Source organism: Lynx canadensis, chromosome A1 (assembly GCF_007474595.2).
Source record: "Lynx canadensis isolate LIC74 chromosome A1, mLynCan4.pri.v2, whole genome shotgun sequence".
Classification (NCBI taxonomy): domain Eukaryota; kingdom Metazoa; phylum Chordata; class Mammalia; order Carnivora; family Felidae; genus Lynx; species Lynx canadensis.
In genome coordinates this window covers 68895674-68918094 of record NC_044303.2, presented here as the reverse complement: position 1 = coordinate 68918094, position 22421 = coordinate 68895674, and the positions used below count along the sequence as shown (strand labels likewise).

General features: G+C 43.4%; 1 protein-coding gene across 5 annotated transcripts in view; it reads right to left on the bottom strand.

The window, feature by feature from the left end:
* MBNL2 (muscleblind like splicing regulator 2) overlaps window positions 1-22421 on the bottom strand; it is a 159447-nt gene that overhangs the window by 56055 nt on the left and 80971 nt on the right. For all 5 annotated transcript variants that reach the window (XM_030312927.2, XM_030312918.2, XM_036064254.1 and 2 more), the window contains exon 3: window positions 12-176. In XM_030312927.2, coding sequence (XP_030168787.1) covers window positions 12-176 — 165 coding nt within the window. The remainder of the gene's footprint in view (window positions 1-11; window positions 177-22421) is intronic.

Below are 22421 nucleotides of genomic sequence, written 5' to 3'. Positions count from 1 at the left end.
GATGTACTCACCACTGGATGGAGTGGGGTTCCTGGAAACATAAATTGCATCTGCTGGGCAAGCATCGCTGCAGCAGTTTTTTGCTGGATCAAATTGTTCCTCCCATTAATTTCTAGTTGAGTTTTTAAATGTGTTGGAGGATGAAGATACTTGCAGTTTTCTCGTGAACAACGGCCCTGTAAAACGAATGTTTTGGTTTTAGGACTGTTAGGAGTAGTTTTCATCTACTGTCAACCACTTCACAATCGCTCCATGTATACAAAGGCAAGGAACCCGTGTGTGAGTGTGGGCGTGTGCGCGTGTGCACGTGCACTCACCCTCCCGTTGGAACATACAACAGACTTGGAACATACAAGGAGTGAATCAGGCATTAGGTGATTATCAATCTTGCTGAAACCTGTTCAGCAGAGAAGCTTCTTGAGATTTTTTTTTTTCTGTTGTTCTTTCTAGCGGATTCCCACTCTGACAACAGACTCTAAAGGAATGTGAGGGCTAGGAGGAAAGGCAGACCCTTAGCCTAGGCAGTGTGGAAGGCAAGCAGAGGAACGTATTTATCGGGACTTATCAAAAGGAGTCTTTGAACTTGCTCTGCATTGGTTTGTGCATGACCAAATATGAATAATCATGTACTGAGTGTGTGCAGTGGGGACAGTAATACTAATTCCTTGAAATGTGTGTTCCACATTGGCTGAAGATATCCCTAATTCAAATCATTAAAGGAGACGCAATGGAAGTATAGGAGTGGACATTTCTTAGTAATCGATGCATTAATGAAATCTCCAGGCATAAACTCAGATCATTACCTGCGGCTAATTTGTTTGGTACACAAAAGTGGTTACCCCATGGCCCTGCCCTGTTCCCATGACGACTGTATCAAATGTAGTGTCCGAAGAGTGCTTATGGCTAAAGTAACATTTGGATGTTAGAGTTGGCCCAACAACAACAACAAAAAATAATAATTGGGTGGCAGGTGTGCATAAAACCCGTCTTGGAGAGTAATCGCTGATGCAGGGTTCATACTGAGTTCCCAAGTTTCCAGAAGTACCGATCGAGACAATCATGTTAACGTGTGACTCATGCAATTTCTGGAGAAAGAAGGGCAAATACTCTTTTCTTCTTTACAAGAGCCAACTGGTATGAGTATTATCATTCCCTAAAGAATTAGTCTATTTGCAACCAAGAGAATATGGCTTTGTTTACCAGATACAAAAATAATTTTAAACAGCAAGCTTGGTGGATCTGGAGAAACAAATTTGTTTATAGTCATCCTAATTCTAAACATCTGGAGTTCTCACTCTGTCTCCCACTAATTCCGGCTGCACTTTTGGCTGTGTTGGCTCCCTCTCCAGTCTGAACCTTTCCCCACCGCAGTGGAGAGGGGGCAATGTCGGTCGTGGGCTCAGTCCTAGTGGTCTGTGGTCATCAACCAATGCTGTCCTCAGGCTCTACTATTAGCAGCATTAAAGGTTGTGTCACCCACTGAGTGTAGGACATAGTCAGGTACTGGGGACATCAGAGGGAATTGGTCACATTTCTGCTAATAAAATTCTATAACAATGGTTACATGTCAGTGTGTCCCCTTGGTCTCAGGCTCATATTGTGAAGGTGTCATGCAGCTTCCTATGTGTGAAATTGCCATCCCCGGTCAACTATTGGAAGGTCTATTGTGAAGACAGATAGACTGAAACCACAATGAAAGAGAATGTAAATCAAAGTGGTCTAGGAATCCCTTTCTTTCTCTCTCCATCTCCTTTTGTTTGCAATTTTGGGGGATAGTTTTTATCCTCACTTCACTTCGCTCTTTGTTTTGTGATGTCCCAGGGTCCCTCCAGCCCTACCAACTTGCTTTAGGTTTCTCTTTGTTTATTTCCCTTTCTGTCCTTGACAATTGCCTGCAAGTTTCTGTTTGCTAAAATCCAGTCCTGAAGAGGCATTCGTATCGGGCCAGCTCCTACAACACAGACGTGTGGCCAGTCTCTGGATTGGCTGCCTCTCTGCCAAGTGCCCACATACACTCCTATCATCTGTGATGGGAGGTGGTTCATGGGATACAGGACGTAGCTGCTGCCCATCGGCAGGGGTGGAGGCGGATTAAACAGAACGATATTTCTCGTACAGAAGAGAACGCACCTCAGGCTCCTCTGTGACAACCTCAATCCACACTCTTTCAGCACAATCATTTGACCTGGAGGCTGACCCCAGCAAGGCTCAGGTATACAGAGTACCTTTACAGGCCTGTGTGCACAGACATACGGCTGGTCCCAATGCGGGGGATTCCAGGAAAGTAGAGTTCCATGGAATGGTGAAAGAATTTGTGACATGTCTACACTTCTACCAATTTGGCTCTTCGGTGTTGCTCATTCATCTAATTGTCCATTTGACCCACTGGTCTTCTAATGTAATCCTCTGTAGCTACATGTAAAAATTTCGATTAGGCTAGAAAAATATGGTTTTCTTGTAAATGCTATTATCTTTTGATAACAGCCGGGACACTTAAGGAATGGTATAAACCATTTTCAGCCAAGAGAACATGATTTACAACATCAAATTAGTAATTTATTGATGGGACCTTCTTTTTCATGAGAATTAATGTAATTTCCTAGTGTTCTCATTTACACATTCGGAATAAGGCATATTATTGATCACCCACGTGCCAGGCAATTTATACACGGTTATCTCATTTTCCCCTTACAACAGCTATCATGATCCCCATCTTACAAAATAACAAAGGGGTTCACAAATAATTAAGGAACTTTCCCAAGGTCAGCTAATGGGTAAGTGGTAGAGCTGGATTCTAAATTCAGGTCTTCCTGACTCAATTACATCACTATACCAAGCTAGTTATTGGCAATAGTTAAAATCTAGGAAAGATTAAAATCTAGTGTTATCCTTGATAAAATAACATGGGCACATATATATAATATAATAGTTAGAATGCATAACACAATTTAACATATAGTAAAATATATATGAGAATTTGGGAATAGAAAAGATTATTTGCCTTGGTCTATTCCTTGATAGTGGTCTGTCCTTCGGTAGGGGGATAAAGAAATGGTTAAGCTCACAGGCCCTGGAGGCAGACTCCTGGGCACATAACTTGGTTCTGTCCCTCCTCACTGCGTAACTTTGAGCAAATTACTTGAATTTCTTGTGCATCAGTTTTTTTAAAGCTGTACAATAAAAAAAATTGTGTTTTCCTCTAAGGGCTGTTGTGGGATTAAATAAATTAATATATGCACAAGGTTTAGAGGTACATCTTCCTGGTACATGGTAAGCGTTGAGTAAATGTTGTTAATATTACCAAAAAAGAGAAAATATTTACATATGGCATTTTATTTACAATAAGTATGGATCACATTTAATTGCACTGGCTTTTTGGTTCTTCTGTGGAATAGAGTTTTACTTAAAAACTTGATGAAAGCTACTTAATTATGCTTATTCAAGTATTCTATATTTAAAATTATTTTCAGTTCTACAGGGTATTTCTGCAAGTACCCATACTTAAAGACACACCCCTGCACCGTAGTTCAATCTAGCGTAAATATTTTGAAGCGTGTTGCACCATGGATGTTTGGGGCATACTAACTCAAGAACTGGGAAAATCCAGGCAGAATCTTAGTAAAGGATCCTACAGGACTCTAAAATCCTAAAGGAAAAGCTACTGTCAAAACATAATGAGCTATTTGACACAGTAAACAATTTGTAAGGAAGTTTTTGTTAAGGCATACGATTCGTGGGATACGCATCATCGCACAAAAACTGTTGATTATCATAGCAAGTTGTCATAACCGAATGGGAGAGGGCAGCGTGCAGAAATGTAAAGTGTCTTTGTTTGTCATTGTGAAACACAACAGAAGTGTCAAAAGTAATATCTCCTGATTTTAGTCCAAGAAATAAAGATAAAAATGTCTTGGAAAAGTCTTCCTGTGGCCGCTAGGATGTTTTTTTGTTTTGTTTTGTTTTATTTCAACTCTTCCTCCTTTTTAGTTCTTGGTTAAACACTGTTTCTGGGGAAATGAGAGAGGTAGGGTGCAGCCTCTAGAGAAGGGGACCGTTCGGCTTCTGTGGGATGGAGATCTGAGGATGCCATTGCAGAATCTGTGTGAAGAGTCTTAGGGAAATAAACCTCAGGAGCCCAGGCAAGGGCAGGCAGATGGGCCCATAGGAGGGGCTGATGTGGGGATCAAAGCTCCTGAGACCTTAGCTTCAGGTCGTATGGAAACCATAAGTGGTCTGGATCACATTCACCATTATTCTTCATGTACTTTCAAGCTTGGGTCTCATTCATTCATTCAACAAATATTTATTGAGATCCTACTATGTGTGTGTCAGACATTGTGGTAAGCGCAACACCCTGCCTACCTTCATAACGCCTGCAGTCTAGGGGTGAACAGGGGTACTAACCAAATAATGACACCCATAAATGTATAATTACAGATTGTGATACGTGTTCTGAGGAGAACGCTGAGACAGGAGAGTGGGAGATGGTCAAAATTGAGACAGGTGCGTCAGGGAAGGACGCTGAAGAAGTGACATTTACACTGAGACCTAAAGGATTTGAGAAGGAATGAGGCAAAGGAGTGAGTGGTGCCTGGTGTGTGTGTGTGTGTGTGTGTGTGTGTGTGTGTGTGTGTGTGTTGAGGGGAGAGAATACAAAAGGAGAACCAGAGGAAGAGAATGTGCAAGATGAATGCACATGGGGTGGGTGGGGGGGAAGGGGCTTGCGTGGTTTCCCGAGGCTGGAGTACAGGAGCGGGTGTGGGTTGGAGCAGGAGTGAGAACCTTTACAAAACAGGCAGCAAATGGAGCCACGTTAAGGGGTTTGAACTTCATTGCCCCAGAGTTTTTAAGCAGGAGAGTAGCACCGTTTTATACTAGCTACATGCAGAATCTCACCGTGATTATTGCATTTTATACTTTTTGTTTACTACTTTAATTTTATTATAGTTTGCATTGTCTGGAGACAGCTTATTTTAAAAGAATAGCGGATTCTGACAGAGTCTACGTAGGGTTTGTGCAGTTTATTTTACCTTCACAATAATCTCTATTCCAGGAATATTTAGATTAGGGAGTAGCGAGTAAAAATTTCAAGCCGAATTAAGTTTATTAAAGTAAGTGACCGTGGAAGATTCTAATACAGAGTATCTGTGTTGATTCTCAGCAGAATGGGGAAAGATGCTAAATAACTATAATCTGTAATTTGGCAGAACAACAGATTGGAGCCATCAGAATTACACGGCCATTACATTACATGGCGTGGGATCGAATAAACACAGCCTTGGCTAAGAAAAGATTTCAGAATCAGGTCGGTGTGGGGGGGGGGGGGGAAGTGTAACTGGAAAATGAGATTTTCTAAATGCTTATTTTAAAACAAGTAATTTTTAGAATCTTTTTCTAATATGCTCCTAATTGAAAAAGTCAATTAAAATATGGAAGCCAAAAAGAAAACAGATTAATTAGGAGATTGTTAAAGGGATTAACAATAGGAGTTTTTGCCCACAGGAATAGCTCACAGAACACGTCCCATTAGTTTTCCGTGGGAAAGCTATGGATTTTATATATAACAATTCAAACAGTGACGAGGTTCCCTATGGTACATATCACTTGGGAATAATTGGAATCGTGTCTTGGTGTGGGCTGAGCCACGGATCCGCAGACTCTAAAAAGATCCTTTTCGGGGGGAATCATTCCAGGGGAGGTTCGGGAAACACAGTCTGACCTATTGAATTCTGCCTCTTCCAGTTGGGTCCTGGCCACGCCCTGCTTTCAGCACATGGTGGTATTTTCCAGCCAGCGGCCAGCTGTAGAATGGCAAGGGCTGACTAACCATCGAGGGGAGACGGCATGTGCTCTGAGACTGGCCTGCGGGGATACTCTGAGTCCAGGGGTCTGCCTTGGACCCCAAGGCTGGCCGTGAGAGAGGCTCTAGGATTCCCTTGCATTCCACACGCGTGAGGCTAGCTTAACGGAACCCTGATGGGACGACAGATTCTCGTCCTGGAGTGACACTCCTGAGACCTGTTCTGTCTCGGAAACCCTTTTGGAGGAGCCGTTTGAACTAGTGGTAAAGGGAACAGACTCTTTCCTGAACTACTTTGGCCCCGAATCCAGCGTTGCTCTTCTTGCCATGGGGCTTGGTGGCCTCCAGTCGCCACATCCACAAAACAGACATAACAATAGTTCCTACCTCTAGACTTTCAGTAAAGATTATGAGTTGATGCCTGTAAAGTGTTTGAACAGTTTCTGGCACCTAGTAAGCCCTCCTTAAGTTTTTGATATGATTACTCTTATTATTTTCAGCCTCATCTTCACCCTTATCATTACTATTACTGTTAACACCGTCATTGCACAGTAGATAAAGATAAATGGAATTAAAAACAACTTCGCTAATCCTACTTTCGTCTCTCCATCCCTTGCTTCTCTCTGGCCTGTCTCCCAAGCTCTTTAACCCTTTGTTATTCTTGTTGTCACAGAACAATGGCCAACACAGCCATTTCTGTCTTCAGAAGAGCCTCAGATCTGTTTTTCTTTGGTATTTTTCCTGCTGAAACTTGCCAGGGCTGATTGACGTGGCATGACTAATCTAGAATCAAAAGCAAATATGCATTATAGTGGGAAAATCCTGACATTCTGGTTGTGGCTTCATCCCCAAATGGCTATACTAACTTTTACAAATCATCATAATGGTCTGTGTCTCCATTTTTTCATCTGTTCAAATGGGGGCCATCGTATTCCCATATCTCAACCCCTTCTGATGGTTGTGACAGCTGGAGAGATAGCAGAAGTTGCTCTGGAAACATCGTAATTTTCTATGCATTGTCTATTCCACATCTATTTCCTCTCGAATGTCCCTAATCTAGTGAAAGGGGAAAACTACGTACAGCAACAGTTACAGTAAAGAGTGACACCAGGGACTTCTGTTGGCAACAGCTCCAACGTGTTCGAGAATAGTTGAGAAGTCTATGTGACAGACAAGGCATGAGATGCGCCAACAGAAGTGGCAAATTAAGTCAAGCTGATTAAGTCTAGGAGGATTTATTAAGTACCTACAGTGGTACACAGCTTGAAAGTGAGAAATTCAGTCAGACCACCATTTGGTTCTTGTGCATAGAAGATGTCCAGCAGACGTTTCCAAGTGACTGAACTGGCCTGACGACCCACCCGCGGCCTCCGTTTCCCTACAATTTCAGACCCTCTCCAGGTTTTTTTCAAAGTGGGGAAAAATAGGGGCGCCTGGGTGGCGCAGTCGGTTAAGCGTCCGACTTCAGCCAGGTCACGATCTCGCGGTCCGTGAGTTCGAGCCCCGCGTCAGGCTCCGGGCTGATGGCTCGGAGCCTGGAGCCTGTTTCCGATTCTGTGTCTCCCTCTCGCTCTGCCCCTCCCCCGTTCATGCTCTGTCTCTCTCTGTCCCAAAAATAAATAAACATTGAAAAAAAAAATTTAAAAAAAAAAAAAAAACAAAGTGGGGAAAAATAAAGGTCTTCATTGATATTTATATTGGGCCATCATTTTTATGGGTCGCTGTCAGGTGGCAAGAGGCTGAGTTTAACATTTGGCCTAAACCCTTTTCTTCCTTCTGCAGCACATTTCCGGAAGGATATGGGCAAGTAAAAGTGTAGGGGAATAAAACGGTTATTCACATCAGGGCCTAATTTATAACGTTAACTATGCGGCTGAAATAGCTGTACTCTAAGGCAAGTGACAGATTAGGCTTTTAAGCTTCTTTTGAATTTAAATAAACTAATTGAACCACATGAGCTCCTTGTATTATTAGTTCCAACTACATAATAGAGCAAATAAAATACAACCACATAAGGACTTTGGAATTAGAGGAAACTGAATTCAGGGAATCACTACAAGCAAACGATAACCAGAACTTCCATCAAAATGAGCAGTTGCCCAGATCATCAATATTATGAATGAATTTAAAATAAGTACTTTCTGTTTATTAGTGATTTAGTTCAATTTGTATTACAATCTACCTTTTATGGTCCATATATGCACTTCTCTTTTGGTAAAGAGCATAAAACATTGCCCTTATTAAAGACAGATTAAAAAGGGAATATTTATGATCTGATCTTCTCTTTTCTAGGGAGTGTTCCTTTATCTCTCGCTCTCACAGTATGGAGGAAACGTGTGGGAAGATAGAAGGAAGGCTGGAGAAAGTAGCCAGATGGGGAAACGAGGGAAAATCACAAATGCTGATAGGCAGCTACCAACACCTCCAATTTTACCCGCCTTTGCACAGCTACGAGCTGGGAGGAGCTGGGAGGAGGAGGGGGAATGAGGAAGCCTGAACCTCACTGGGTAGATGGCTGGCCCAAGTAAAGGTGGTAATGGTAGCATTTTCTTTCCAGAAACTGGCATTGCCTGTCATTCCACTGCTGCACCGGTGGGGTGATATTCAGAGCTCTCCCCCAGTGCTAATGCTTTTTACCTTCCTTAGAGAGTGCTTCAAATGCTTCTGAGTCTTCCCATCTTTAGATATGCATTTAGGACCTTTTATTATGAATAGAGGGCTGGGAAAGACCTTAGGGCCATCCCCAGTGTCTCGTCAATAGATTTGTGACTCAGGCTCCATTATGCCAGTGCAACTGCCCTGTTCTTTGTTTGTATTTTTAATTTTTCAATGGAAGTATAATTAACATAAAGTGTTATATTAGTTTCAGGTGGACAGTGTAGTGCTTCAACAATTTGATACATACTTAGTGCTCTTAATCCCCCTTATCTATTTCACCCATCACCCCACTCACCTCCCCTCTGGCAATCACCAGTCTGTTCTCTGTATTCAAGAATCTGTTTTTTGTTTGTCGCTTTTTTTCTTTCTGCCTTTGTTTTGTTTCTTGACTTCCACGTCTAGGTGAAATCATACCCTATTTGTTTTCCTCTGACTTACTTTACATGGCATTTTCCCCTCTCAGTACATCCATGTTGTTGCAAATGGCGAGATGTCATTCTTTTTTTACAGCTCAGTAATATTCCATTACACATAGACACATCTTCTTCACCCATTCATCTATGGATGGACACTTGGGCTGCTTCCATATCTTGGCTACTACAAATAATGCTGCAACGAACACAGGGGTGCATTTATCTTTTTGAATTCATGTATTTGCTTTCTTTGGGCAAAAACCCAATAGTAGAATTATTGGATCATATGGTAATTCTATTTTTAATTTTGGGGGGAACCTCCATACAGTTTTCCACAGTGGCTGTTCCAGTTTGCATTCTCACCAACAGTATAAGAGGGTTCCTTTTCTCCACGTCCTAACCAACACCTGTTGTTTCTTGTGCTTTTGATTTTAGCTATTCTGACAGGTGTGAGGTGACAGTTCATTGTTGTTTTGATTTGCACTTCCCTGATGATGACTGATGTTGAGCATCTTTTCGTGTGTCTGTTGGCCATCTGGATGTCTTCTATAGAAAAAATACCTATTCAGGTACTCTGCTCATTTCTTAAATTGGATGATGATGATGATGATGATGATGATTATTTTGGTGTTGAGGTCTGTAAGTTCCTTATATATTTTGGATATTAACTCCTTATTGGATGCATCATTATTTACAAATATCTTGTCCCATTCAGTAGGTTGCTTTTTTGTTTTGTTGATGGTTTCCTTCATTGTGACAACTGCCTTATTCCTTCAAGCACTATTGTTAAGTGCCATTAAGACCTAATTTTGTGGGGCACCTGGGTGGCTCGGTCAGTTAAGTATCTGACTTCAGCTCAGGTCACGATCTCACGGCCCATGAGTTCCAGCCCTGCTTTGGGCTCTGTGCTGACAACTCAGAGCCTGGAGCCTACTTCGGATTCTATGTCTCCTTCTTTCTCTGCCCTTCCCCTGCTTGCTCTCTCTCTCTCTCTCTCTCTCTCTCAGATAAACAAACATTAAAAAAAAAGTCAGAAAAAGACCTAATTTTGTAACCATTTTAAGTAGGCAAAACATAAAAAGTGATGAACGAGGAAGAGAGACAAAGAGGGTTATTTGTTTGTAGCTTGCCATTTCAAAGCACGTTGAAATTTTTATTTTCTTAAATGGATTTTGGTTGCCTGTGCAGTTTTAGTTTTCTGGTACCATTTTGGTCATGTATTTGGAAAGAGCTGTTTGTCAGTTTTAATTAAGGAGCCACACCCTGTTTTTACTGGTCTTTTCAGTTCATATGCTAACTGAAAATGTGCCAATTAAGAGACATCAATGAGAGTAAAAATTGCCCCCGTGTTCTCGAGAGATTTAAGGAAACTAATATCTGGGCATCAGATGCCTTATTTGAAAATTATTTTGTTTAATTGGAAGATAACTGTCTTTTGTCACAGAGGTACATTGGTTAGTGTGAACTGTGATAAAATATCAACATAACACAAAACCAATCTAGTGGTTGTTTAATTCCATGGTGTTTAGATAGGCTAACGTGTATTACCATGGCCATGGGTGAAACAGAAGCTGTATGAAATATTAATATCACAGCAGTAGCATTTTTCCTGTGGGGAAGGGCACACCTTTCTAGTCTATTTATTATACCTCTCCTGCAAATATCTGCAGTACAGGGAATCTTAGAGAGAGTGCACGTTATCAAATGATTGCCCTTTCTTCTTTTTGATAAATCTTCTTGAGCCCCTTCTATGTGCCAAGCCCTGTGATATGAAATGGGCGACTAACACAAGAGTGACCCATGCCCTGACAGGAGGAATTCAGGGGTGCTGTGTGGACACACTGTAGGGAGCCCCAACTAGTTTAGGGCCCAGGGATCGCTCTAAAGGAAGGGACATTTCACATCTAAACTAAGATCTTTATCAGATTTTCTAGTTGTATGTATGTGGAAGGGGCAAATTAAAACAAGCCAAGCTAATTCGCAACCACTCTGTGGGAGTTACATTCCTGAGGCCTTAGAAAGGCCTTCGAGCAGCACCTGGAGCAAAGTAAATGCTCAGTAAACACTGGCTGCCATTTTTATCAGCAATTCCAGAAGCTGGCCATTTTTTAAAAATAAGTGACATCTATCCAAAGGCATAAAACGTTATTATACATTTTCATTTTCCTACAGACTTTTCCAGTCTGATTTGTAAAGTGAGTAGTGAATCACCTGCCCCCTCGGAGGCCTTCCTGCAATTCAGACACAAAGAGACCATCAGCCCTAATGGCTGATGTTTAGGGGGTATGCTCCTGTATAGCTGTGCTATTTATCAAAATACTGGAAGTCCTTCTGTCCCAGTTTAAAAAGCAGCTGCTGTCCCGCCACTGTTCACTACTCTGGTCACTCCAGCCACCCCCCCAATCCTAGCACCTCCCCCCGCCACCCCTGCCCCCCCCATCCCAGCAATGGAAGTGTTAAATCCTGCACAGCAGGGGGCCTCCCTGAGCCAGCTCTGGTGCCACTGACTGGTGGCTACCCACCTGGGAGGTATTTATTTTAAAATATCTCGCATATCACACCTGATTATAAATATACTTGTGACAAAGCTGGAGTGCCCTGGTTGCTGGTATTCGGGCTGGGAGGGCTGCCAGGAGGAGGTGGGGGCGAGGTGGGTGAGGAATGGTCTGAGCCTAGGGAAGCGGTGGGCAGCAAGGGAAGATGAGAAAAGACAGCAGGGGAAAGAGGAAGATTGGGGGAAGAAGCCGTGGAAGAAGATGGGAAAGCTAGGGGGCCCTTTCAAGAGTGCGTTCGTTTTTAGCAACACAAGCAGAGAACACTTCTCTCGGGCTGGTCTGCGTTACTTGGTGGTGGGGGACTGGCCTGTGAGCCAAACTGCAGCAGAAGGAAGCGGCACTTTGTTCAGAAAAAAAAAAAAAAAAAAAAACCGCCTGGGCAGGTGTAGGCATAGCGGCTTGTCCACAGGTGTGGGGCTTATCCAGGCTGTGCCCTGCGGGCAGAGCCACATGCCTCCGTTCCTTTATTCACTCGACAAACATTTTGTAGAGCATCTGCTCTATGCCAGAAGCTGGGCTGGAATTACACACAGGGTACTAAGACGTGGTCCCACCCTCCATAAAAATAGCTGAGGCTTATATAACAGCGCGCGCGCATATCATGCACCAGGCAGCTTTTCGTAGATTACATTCTAATCTTCAATACAAGATCTGAACAGAGGTGCTGTTCATGTTCTCATCTTCTGGGATGAAAGAGAGGCCCAGAGGGGTAAATAACTTCCCAAGGTCACACAGGGAGTAATGGCAGAGCTGGGCGACCAAGGCCGCTCTCTGCAGAGCCACTATTAGGAAACTTGAAGTCCAAAAGAAACATTTGTATCACACCTTCAAAAAGCATTCTTGAGACTCAGTAGCTTCTTACAGCTTCATAACATTCTTGTGATCTGGCCCCCTAATTTAAAGGTAAGGAAAATAAAGGAGGTTTGAAGGTACTATCCAACGCCGGGTCAGAGTCAGCCAGGACTAAATTCTGGTCCCAAGTTACTAAAAAGTGTGCCCTCTCCACTGTCCCTGGAGGTCAGTGGAAGAACTACGGTTAACAGTTTTTTGGCCCAACATACGAGAGCTGTGTTTAGGACAGAATTAGCAGCCTCGTGTGGCAATGGACATCAGGGAGGTGACACTGGATGGTCAATGTTACAGGGTGCATTGTGTCATCCCAGAAGGGTACATTGATGTCTTAAGCCCCTGTACCTAGAATGTGACTTTATTTGGAGATAGGGTCTTTACAGAGGTAATTAGGTTACGATGAGGTCATCAGGGTGGGCTGTACCCCACTTAGACTAGCGTCCTTATGAGAAGGAGAAATTCAGACACAGAGAGACACATGCACAGGGGGAAGATGATGCAGACACAGCGAGAAGTCGGCCATCTCTAAGTCAAGGAGCATCTGAAATGACCAGAAGCTGGGAGAGAGACCTGGAATAGATCCTTCCCTAGTTCTTCAGAGGAAGCATGGCCCCGCCACACATCAAGGACATGCTCCTCGATTTCAGACTTGTAGCCTCCAAAACTGTGACAGAATACATCTCTGTTATTCTAAGCCACCTATTTGGGGTACTTGGTTGAGCGGTCTGAGCAAACTAATATGGTCACCCCTAAGAAATGCTAGATTATGTAGTGTGTCATGAGACTGGAGCCTTTACCAGCAAAACACCCTGCTATCTCCTAACACAAAGATTTGGGTTTGTGAATGTGTCTTCTAACTTTTTTTCATGAACTCGGCTAACAAGATCCCCTTGCCTGATCAAAAACAAACTGTAACAACTCCTAAATCCTTCCCAAGCACAATGATTTTCTACAAGTCAACCTAGCCAGCTTAAATGCTATCAGATTTTTCACATGGAAGATTTAATAGGAGAGATTTATTTTAGTAAAAGACAAAATGTTTCACTAAAGAACTCATTAGTAATGCATAAAGGCCTACTGAGTCTCTGAAGATCCATTTTCAAAGAGAAATGTTGGGATAATTTTTATATCCTGATTACAGAGAAAGACTTGATAAAAATTGTCCTTGATATTAAAATTGCATGGAGTGGGGGTGGTGGGGGGAGAGTCATTCAGTGAAGCAGGAGGGAAGTCAAAGAAAATGTGTAAATTTGGCCGGCATTTTGAAGTTGCTTTTACAAAGGTCGATATGCATTTCTGTGGTCTCAGGAGGTGAGGCCACCTTCACAGGCAGTTTGATGCACCGAGGATAGATGGTAGAGAAGAGGGTACAGAGGAGAGGCCTGCTGTGTTCAGCTCAGGTTTCCTGTTATTCCCGCCCTTCTGAGCTCCTGACCTGTTCATTCTTTCCCAGGTTCCTAAGACAAATCCTGAACTGAGACTAGGTCTTTGCCCTGGCTGATAACGACTCAGCCTCCCCAGTTTTGATGGCTGCATGGCTGTTCTGGCCCAAGCTCCAACTTTCTGCCTTCCTTTTGACCTTGTTCATTCACTGGGCGACCTCGCTCTCTCATGCTAGATAGGGTAACACAGGCTTTCTCCCTTCACGTCCCGGTTCTAGGCCTGCAAACCTGCCTCCATTCTGGCTCCTTCCCTGACCGGAGCTTTGCTTGGCCTCTGCATCTGGAAAACTCTGCTCCCAGTTTGGGGCCTGTGGTCCACTAGGGACAGCGGCTCCCCATCCACAGACCCACCAAGGATCATTTTCCTGATTTGCCCTCACTGTAACCCAGCCTCAGTAGACAGACACCCTGCTAATTTTTCTCAAGCTCCCTGCTGCTCAATGTTTCTCCAAAATGTACGCAGGAGGGTAGAATCTTTGAGACAGAACTCTTGGGTTCATGGGAAGCATCTCTTCGATCCAATGGGCAGAACTGTCTTCAGAGCCTGGGGTCCCTTCCGGTCAGATCTAGCCAAACACTGAGATATGACATTACTCCCTCTCCCTCCTGGGTCCTCCCGATACCCAGTTTATGGAAGACGTATTTTCTCTCAGCAAACCCCAAATGTTCCCCATCTTTTGCTACTGGTTGGATACTTAAGCTTCTGATAGTCCAGAAACTGCTGGTCAGATTTATGTATAAACTGAATCAATTTATTATTTGAGAGCCTAATGTTTTTTTTTTTTAAAAAAGATAAATACTTTCATGATAATAATACTTGGAAACATTTAGTGAATGTAGATATATACTATTATTATCATTATTATTATTACTATAATAGTTATCATAATATAAATATACATAATAAAGTTATTATATCCATGCTAGGCACTGTGCTAAGTGCTCACATGCATTGTCTCAGACAGATCTATGAGACACGGAAGTACTGGTAATACCTCCTTGTCACAGATGGGAGAACTGAGTCCTGGGGAGATTAATGACCTTGTCATAGGCCATCTAAGTAGCACGAGATAGAACCAGGAGTTCAACCCAGGCAGTGTGACCCTTGAGCCACTGCTCTCAATCGCTGCGTTAATCTCACATGTTCATATAATCATGAAAATTATGTCTAGCGGATGCTTATGACATGCCAAGCATGGTGTTAAGCGCTCTGTATGAATGATCTTGTTCATGCTCATAGTAAGCCTCTGCAGTAGGTGTCATTTTTATCCCCATTTTGCAAGTGCGGAAACTAAGGCTCAGAAAGGTTAAGTTACTTGCCCCAGGTCACACAGCTGGGGAAGATCCAAGATTTGAATCTACTTAGCCTGATGCCAAAACTGCCACGCCCTAGGAATATAAATTATTGATTTCTACCATATGCCTGGTATGATGATGCTAGGCCCAAGTGAATACAAAGATGAAAAATAAATTGTTCCTATCTTTGAGAAACTCTAGACACAGAGATTTGCAATGCATATACATATGAAGCGAAGAAAGGAAAGAAATCACAGTAATAAGTAACAGTTAAGCCCAGTATTAGCCGGAAGGATCTATGTAATGTTTCATAAATCATACATTCTCACAAATCCAATTAAAGTGACTGAGTACATTTTATAAATATGGTTGAATTTTAATACATCAAACTAATAATTGAAGGGAATAACCAAAGTAGGCCACTCTCAGCACCTCTCCATGTATTAGAACAGCATGATGACCACTCCCAGCCCCAGGAGCTATCCTGTTAGGAGGAGATTGCAAGCTTTCAAAATCAGTAGGTGAGGCCCTTGGATTTCAGGGAGATAAATGGATTATACATGTATCAAGCTATAGTTTAAGAATTATGGAAGGGGGCACCTGGGTGGCTCAGTTGGTTGGGCATCCGACTATTTCGGCTCAGTTCGTGATCTCCTGGTTCGTGACTTCGAGTCCTGCATGGACTCCTGCCTACAGCTCGGTTCCTGCTTGGGATTCTCTCTCTCTGCCCATGCCCTGCTGGTGGTCTCTCTCAAAATAAATAAATAAACTTAAAAAAAGAATTATGCACGTATGTTTTAGGCACATATCTATGCTTTGCTTATAGGAAAGGCCGAAAGCCCCAGGGGAGGGCAGTTTCCCCAGGAAGTTTCTACCTCCCTTGGATGACCCCAGTATGATACTTCTGCCAGTACAGGGCACAGAGCTGTTTTTATAGGGCCAGTATTTTCTTCATTTTCATCTACTCAGTTTCACCTAGTTGCTTCCGTGATCAATAAATAAGGACAGTTTCTGGCTCTAGAGCACAGTGAAATTTACGGGACCGTGTGCCATGGATCCTGTGACTGGTGCTTCATCTACTACAAAGCCCCACATCTCCCACATGGGGTTATCTGGCCCTGGATACATGGCCACTCGGTCTCCTGCATCATGGCTCACTTTTCATTCCCACTGTCACCTTCAGGCTGGTGCAAGCCATTGAATGTGGCCCGATGCTGACAACAGACCCTCATCCACCTCCCCTCCAGCAGCGCTCTTTCACCCAAAACTCACAAATACCCCCGTCTTCATGGAACTTGGCTTCTATTTGGGACAGACAGGCAATAAGCATTGAGTATTAGAAGTAAGTACATTATAGAGTAGACTATGCCAAGTTCTGAGGTTGGGGGGGTGGGGAAGTGAGGTCAGCGGTGGGCATGCTGTAGTGGGGTGGGAAGCCTTTTTTAAATTCAGTAGTCTTTTTAAATGAGAAAGTAATTTTGGAGCAAATACCCAAAGGGAGTGGACAGCTGGGCATGGCCTGTGTCTGGGAGAGGCACGTTCTAGGCAGAGAACAACCAGTACCAATGCCCCAAGGAGGAAGCATGTTTGGCATGTCTATGGCCAGGGAACCTGGAAGTGTACCAGTACCTGGAGTACGCTGAACCAGGGCACAGCCAAAAAAGGCGTCGGAGAAGTAACAGAGGTTTGGTCACGGAGGGCCTTGTAGGCCACTGGAAAGACTTTGCTGACTTTGAAGGGATGGAGATTTTGAGCAGAGGAGTGACATGATCTAACTGACATTTTTGGGAATAGACAGGGGAGCCAGAGTAGTCACGGGGACCGGCTATGCTGTGGCAGTCATCCTGGAGAGGGACCATGATGGTCTAGACCAGGCTGGTGGCAGTGGTGTGAGAAGTGGTGGGTTTCGGTGATGTCTCGAAGGAAGATCCAACAGGATTTCCCAACACGCTGGATACGGAGCGTGAAAGAGATCAGTGAGAGGACAGTGAGGGTTTGGTCCTGAGCCACTGGAAGGGTAGAACTGACATCGACTGAGATGCAGAAGGCATTGTTCAAACAGGTTTGGAGAAACTGCAGGAGTCGTGTTTTGGAGATGTTGAGGTTGGGATGCCTGTAGCTTACTGAAGTCGGGGGTTTCAAGCAAGCAGGAATCTCAAGTTCAAGAGAGAGGTGTGGTCTGGAGATGCAAGTTTGGAAGGCCAGGGCATGTGAAATGTACTGACCGCCATGAATGAACCTCCTGAATTATGACCCTGGGTGCATTTTCCTCCCCCTCAGAACCTCACAGAAACTCCATTCCTTCCCGAGTTGTGTCCAGATGTCCTTATCTGTGGTCAAGGCCTCCACACTGTCAGACAGCAAGCTTCCTTTCCAGGCTCACATCTGCTAGATCCACACATCCTAGACCCAACCCCAGTTGAAGCTGGGAAACCCAAGGCCTGATGACTTCCTGCCTCCTCTATGGCCATGTTCAAGCTGTTTCCATTCCTAAGTCTCCTTCCCCATTTCAAACTGTCCAATTCTACTTCCCTTCCAAGGCCCAGTCTAACCGGCCTTCCTCCATGTGAACCATTTTCCAACCTCTCCCCAGCCACCCTTGAGAATGTATTTTTGCCTTCCCTGCACTTCTGGAACAATCTGCACTTCTTGGGCAGCACCTAACACCCAATGCCTGCTCTTATCATTAGGACTCAGTCTCAGGGCTTTATTGCTAGTTGTTCCTGAGGGGAAGCTCTCCCACTTGCCTCAGAAAAGTCAGTCACGGAGAGCACAGTGCCTGGTGGAGAACGTGTATGCCATCAATGTTTGTTTAACAAATGAATCTTTGGAACACATGGATTTTGCAAGGCCAGACCCTCGTAAACCTTGTGAGATGACATTTGGAGGTAGGGGAACTGATATAACTGGAAGATGATCTTCACTGCTTAAGGGACCATTTCTTCCTATTTAAGGATCCTTGGGGCGCCTGGGTGGCATAGTCGGTTGAGCGTCGGACTTCGGCTCAGGTCACAATCTCGCGGTCCGTGAGTTCGAGCCCCGCGTCAGGCTCTGGGCTGATGGCTCAGAGCCTGGAGCCTGTTTCCGATTCTGTGTCTCCCTCTCTCTCTGCCCCTCCCCCGTTCATGCTCTGTCTCTCTCTGTCCCAAAAATAAATAAACGTTGAAAAAAAAAAAAAAGGATCCTTAAGTAGTACCAATCCACACTGGAATGAAATACAAGTGTATATAGGAGACTTTTTTTTTTTTCTTATAAGGACAAAAATACTATTGCAAGGAGTTTTAAAATAGACTCGATGTATTCCCTAAAATGAAAACGCCAACAAGCATGTGAATTTCTACTTTTACCAATAATGCAAACAGCTACAAATTAATACAAATGATGAACATGTATGAGAATAGCTTTCACTTTCATGAAGGCTTGCTATACACCTGCTGTTTTATGGACATTGGCCCTGATTCTCACAACAACCCTGGACTTTTGTATCATCATCTTTCTTTCATGTATTGATTAAATTGAGAGAAACCAGTCACCTATGTCAAACAGCTTGTCAGTGGTCACAGAGCTAGTGGGAGGTAGAGTTAGGATTCTAACAAGTCTCTTGAGAGCCAAGGGCAAAGCTTCTTGCACCTTGTCCCCTGGCCTCCCCCCCTCCACTTGGAAGCCTCCAGACCTAGTGTTGTTGACCTCGGTGCCTAAGCTGCTGATTTTCTCAGTAGAGGAGAGCTGTCATAGCAAGATGCTTCCAATCGTTATGTCCCCGGACTACCATCTCCAGTCATTCATTCACTCAGTGCATATTTCAAACTTCCTTTGTAGCAGGCAAGCCTCTCAGCATTTGAGAAAGAGTGATGAGCAAAAGAAGCAAGAGTCCTTAAACTCAGGGAGCTTCCATTTTAATGGGGCAGGACAGACCTTGAACAAAGTCAGCAAGTGAATTACAGAGTGGGTATGATGCTGATAAGTGCTAGGGAAAAAAATATATCTAAGGGGGAGAGGAAGTGGGTGGGTGGGTAACTTTGCAGTTTTTGTTAGGCTGTCTGAAGGAGGTCTCTAGGAGGACTTTTCAGGTAAGGGAATAAGCCTGGTAAGAGGAGACAGGAAGTACAATGATCCTGAGGCGGGACTTTGCCTAGAGTATTCTAGAATGGCAACCAGGACAGTGTGGCTGGAGCAAAGCAAGGGCAAGAGTGGTAACCAAGACTGGAGAGGTGAGGGGAGGGAGGTGCAGACAGGGCGGGGGGGTGGGGGGTTGGGGGGAGAACCTCACAGGTCATCAGAAGTACTTTGGCTTTTACTCTGATTGAGATGCAAAATCAATGGAGGGTTAATGCACTGGACGATATTACCCCGAGGTTTCCATGTTCTTCACAGATTTTTCAAATGTATTGCAACTTTAATAAATTATGAGAAAGTGCATTATGTCAGCCTCCCAATCACTAAATATTGCTGATCTCATACAGATCTCCATTTAGCACTGCTCTTGTGATCAGGCAGCAGGCTGGAGGCCAGGAGAGCACGAAGAGCTTAAATACCAGAAACGGGGGCCACCATATGCCCGGCCAGCCCCCAGACCCTTCCCGCTCTCCTCCTTGAAAGGACGTGGGTGGCTCTTCTGCAGCCTCCACCTGGGCCTTAAGACCAAACAGCCGATCAGGCCATCGGCACCATCCATCAAGGGCTGCTTAAGCAACAGGCTCCAGGCACTCCTCTAACAACAGCAAGAGGAGAAAAGATCTTTTCAACAGAGCACGGAAAAGTCCCGGTCAAACTCTGCCAACCCCATTTACACCTTACAATGTAAAAGAATCCTCAAACCTCATTGCCCCCAGTTTTTCCTTCTGTTCAAGAAGATCCTTCTCTTTTGGAATTTGATGAGTATCCCACAAAGAGAACATTGACTATTTAGAACATGCGTTTCTCCGTTTGTTCAGGGGCCTGACATGGTGTGGTGAGAGGGCAGGCATGGAGCTGGATGTGTGGAAAAGAAGGAAAAAGCAGAGAAAAGCACCAAAAATTTGCCTCAGAATAATCAACTTGACAGTTCAGTTTCCATTTTCAGGATTTAAAGTGAACACGTTGGACCTACCTTTAGCCTGGCAAATGTTAGGATGCTGAGAGACATTAGACCTTTAGGACTTAGGGTGTACCACTGAGAGCCTCCATTTTCAAGTTCATAGCCCTGAGGTAGTGGGTCATTGACTTCCTTTCAATATAGGTACATGCAATTCCTTCTAAGAATTTTTTGGAACTCACTTGACTTTGAAATGATCAGTGGAGGGGAGTTTTTGTCAGGGGAACATGGATGCATGTATCACCAAACACTGCTGGAGAGTGAATAAAGAGTGTCCTGCGAATACTATGTATTAACAGCCTCAGAGGTTATAAAATGCTATTGTTGGGAATAAAATGAAGATTCAAACACACAATAGTTCGTTGAATTCACAGCAACCTTCGTAAGGTGTGTTCTCAACATACAGATAATAAAAACATAATTGGGGGTATAGGGGCTCTGGGAAAAATGTTCAGTGTTAGAAAAGGAATTTGAGTTCTTCAAAAATGTATACATCATAAGTGATAAATAATAAATGAATGTAAGTTGGGGCTACTGACATTTCAATTCTAAACTCAGTGGCTGTTGCTGGAGTAAACTAGGAGTTAGTAAGACAATGGAAAGAAGCAACATTCTGCTTTCCTGGGTCTGAGCCTCACCATGATAGACTCATTTCTGGGGATATCTCCCACTCTTTTTGGTCCAGGCCTTTTAATGAAAATGACCCTGAAACTATTAAAACTTCAGTGTGAAGTAATTTCATAATCACTTTGCTCAGGTAAAGGAGAATAATAGACATTGTGGAAAAAAAAACATGAAATTGGGAAAAGAATCTAGAAAAGAGAGGTGAGGAGGGAAAAATACTACTCACAGAAGAGGAGCTTACCTCTTTTTATCACGAGAGGTGCTGGATTTTTTCAAGTGCTTTTTCTGCATCAATTGAAATAATGTAGATCCCCCCTCCTTCATTCTATTCATGTGGTTTATTACATCGATTGTTTTTTGTGCGTTTGAAGGCGCTTTGCCAGAGGCCTGGCGGGTCTGTGATACATGCACCTATACTCTTCTTCTAACCAACATTCCCAAGTTATCGCCTAGGCTGGCTCATTTCTAGACTGTTCTCACACGCCACGGGGATTTGAAAATTAAAACATTTTCAATGTTTCAACTCAACGGGAAGAAATAGTCCTTGGTCATAATTAGTTGGTTTCAGTCAGACGAATACCAGGGGTAGAAGCTCTTTCCCTTTCTTCAAAGAAATAACAAGAGGGAGAGGAGGGGTACAGAGGATTAGTATCTGTCATGAGCAATGGAGCAGGCTAAGCAGAAGGAGGAATAATGGCGGCTGGGTCACTAGAAGTGATTTAAGCAAGGGGTGGAGGCCTGGAGGGTGCCGTGCACAGATGACCAATAGACCTAACCCATCACCAGCCCCTGACTAGGGGACATGAGCTTCGTTCAGCCGGCTGCAGTCACCTGGAAGCAAACAAGGAAGGCTTCTGCATGACTGTCAGGGCCCACTCACGTTTTAAAAAAAATCATTTCTGAAAACCAAAAGCTAGTTCAAGAAATTAACAACTTTTTCCAAATAATACAATTTCAGTTTCTTGTGTTCGCGTTTTGAAATCTTTTTCTTTCCTTTTAGCTGAGCAACAACAACAAATGTAATCCCATAAAGCACAACATATGTGAGTGGCTCGTTCTTTTCAATTGTAAACATTATTAAAAATTTGGGATATATGAAGGGGTGATCACTCTTCACAGTTAGTATTATTGCTGTGTTTGAGGACTCCCTTTGATGTTTTCCATATCTTTATGTAGTTATAATCTTGGTGAAGAAATCATTTTATCTCTTGATTATTCTCATGGAGGCTATCATCAGCCAGTTCCACTCAACAGCTGGGGAGTCTTGTTTACGATGCCTATATTATACCGCCTGCTTGGATGCATCACAATTAAGTTAAACTATTTCTCCCGTTTTGGTGTTTTACAGTTTTACACATTCACAAATAATTTTGTGACAAGCGTTTTCTCCCACATGGCCCCTCCCTCCTTTTATTTCCTCAGTGTAAGTGGAATTATTGGATTAAGAAGTATAGATTTTTTTTTTTCCGTGATGCTTAATGTATCTTGAATCGGTGTATTTTTAAATGTAATCTTATCTGAGCACTCAGCATATCTAGATGTTTTTCTCAAGAACTAATCAAATTACATGGATTTTTATCAGACAATGAGCACATGCTTTTTCTTTGCCTTCACTGCCAGGAAACTCAGAGTTAAAGTTCAAATACAATACTGTAGTGAGTTCACCTTAGATGACCGTAATAAGTTTCTCATTTCCTTCAGATTGATTTT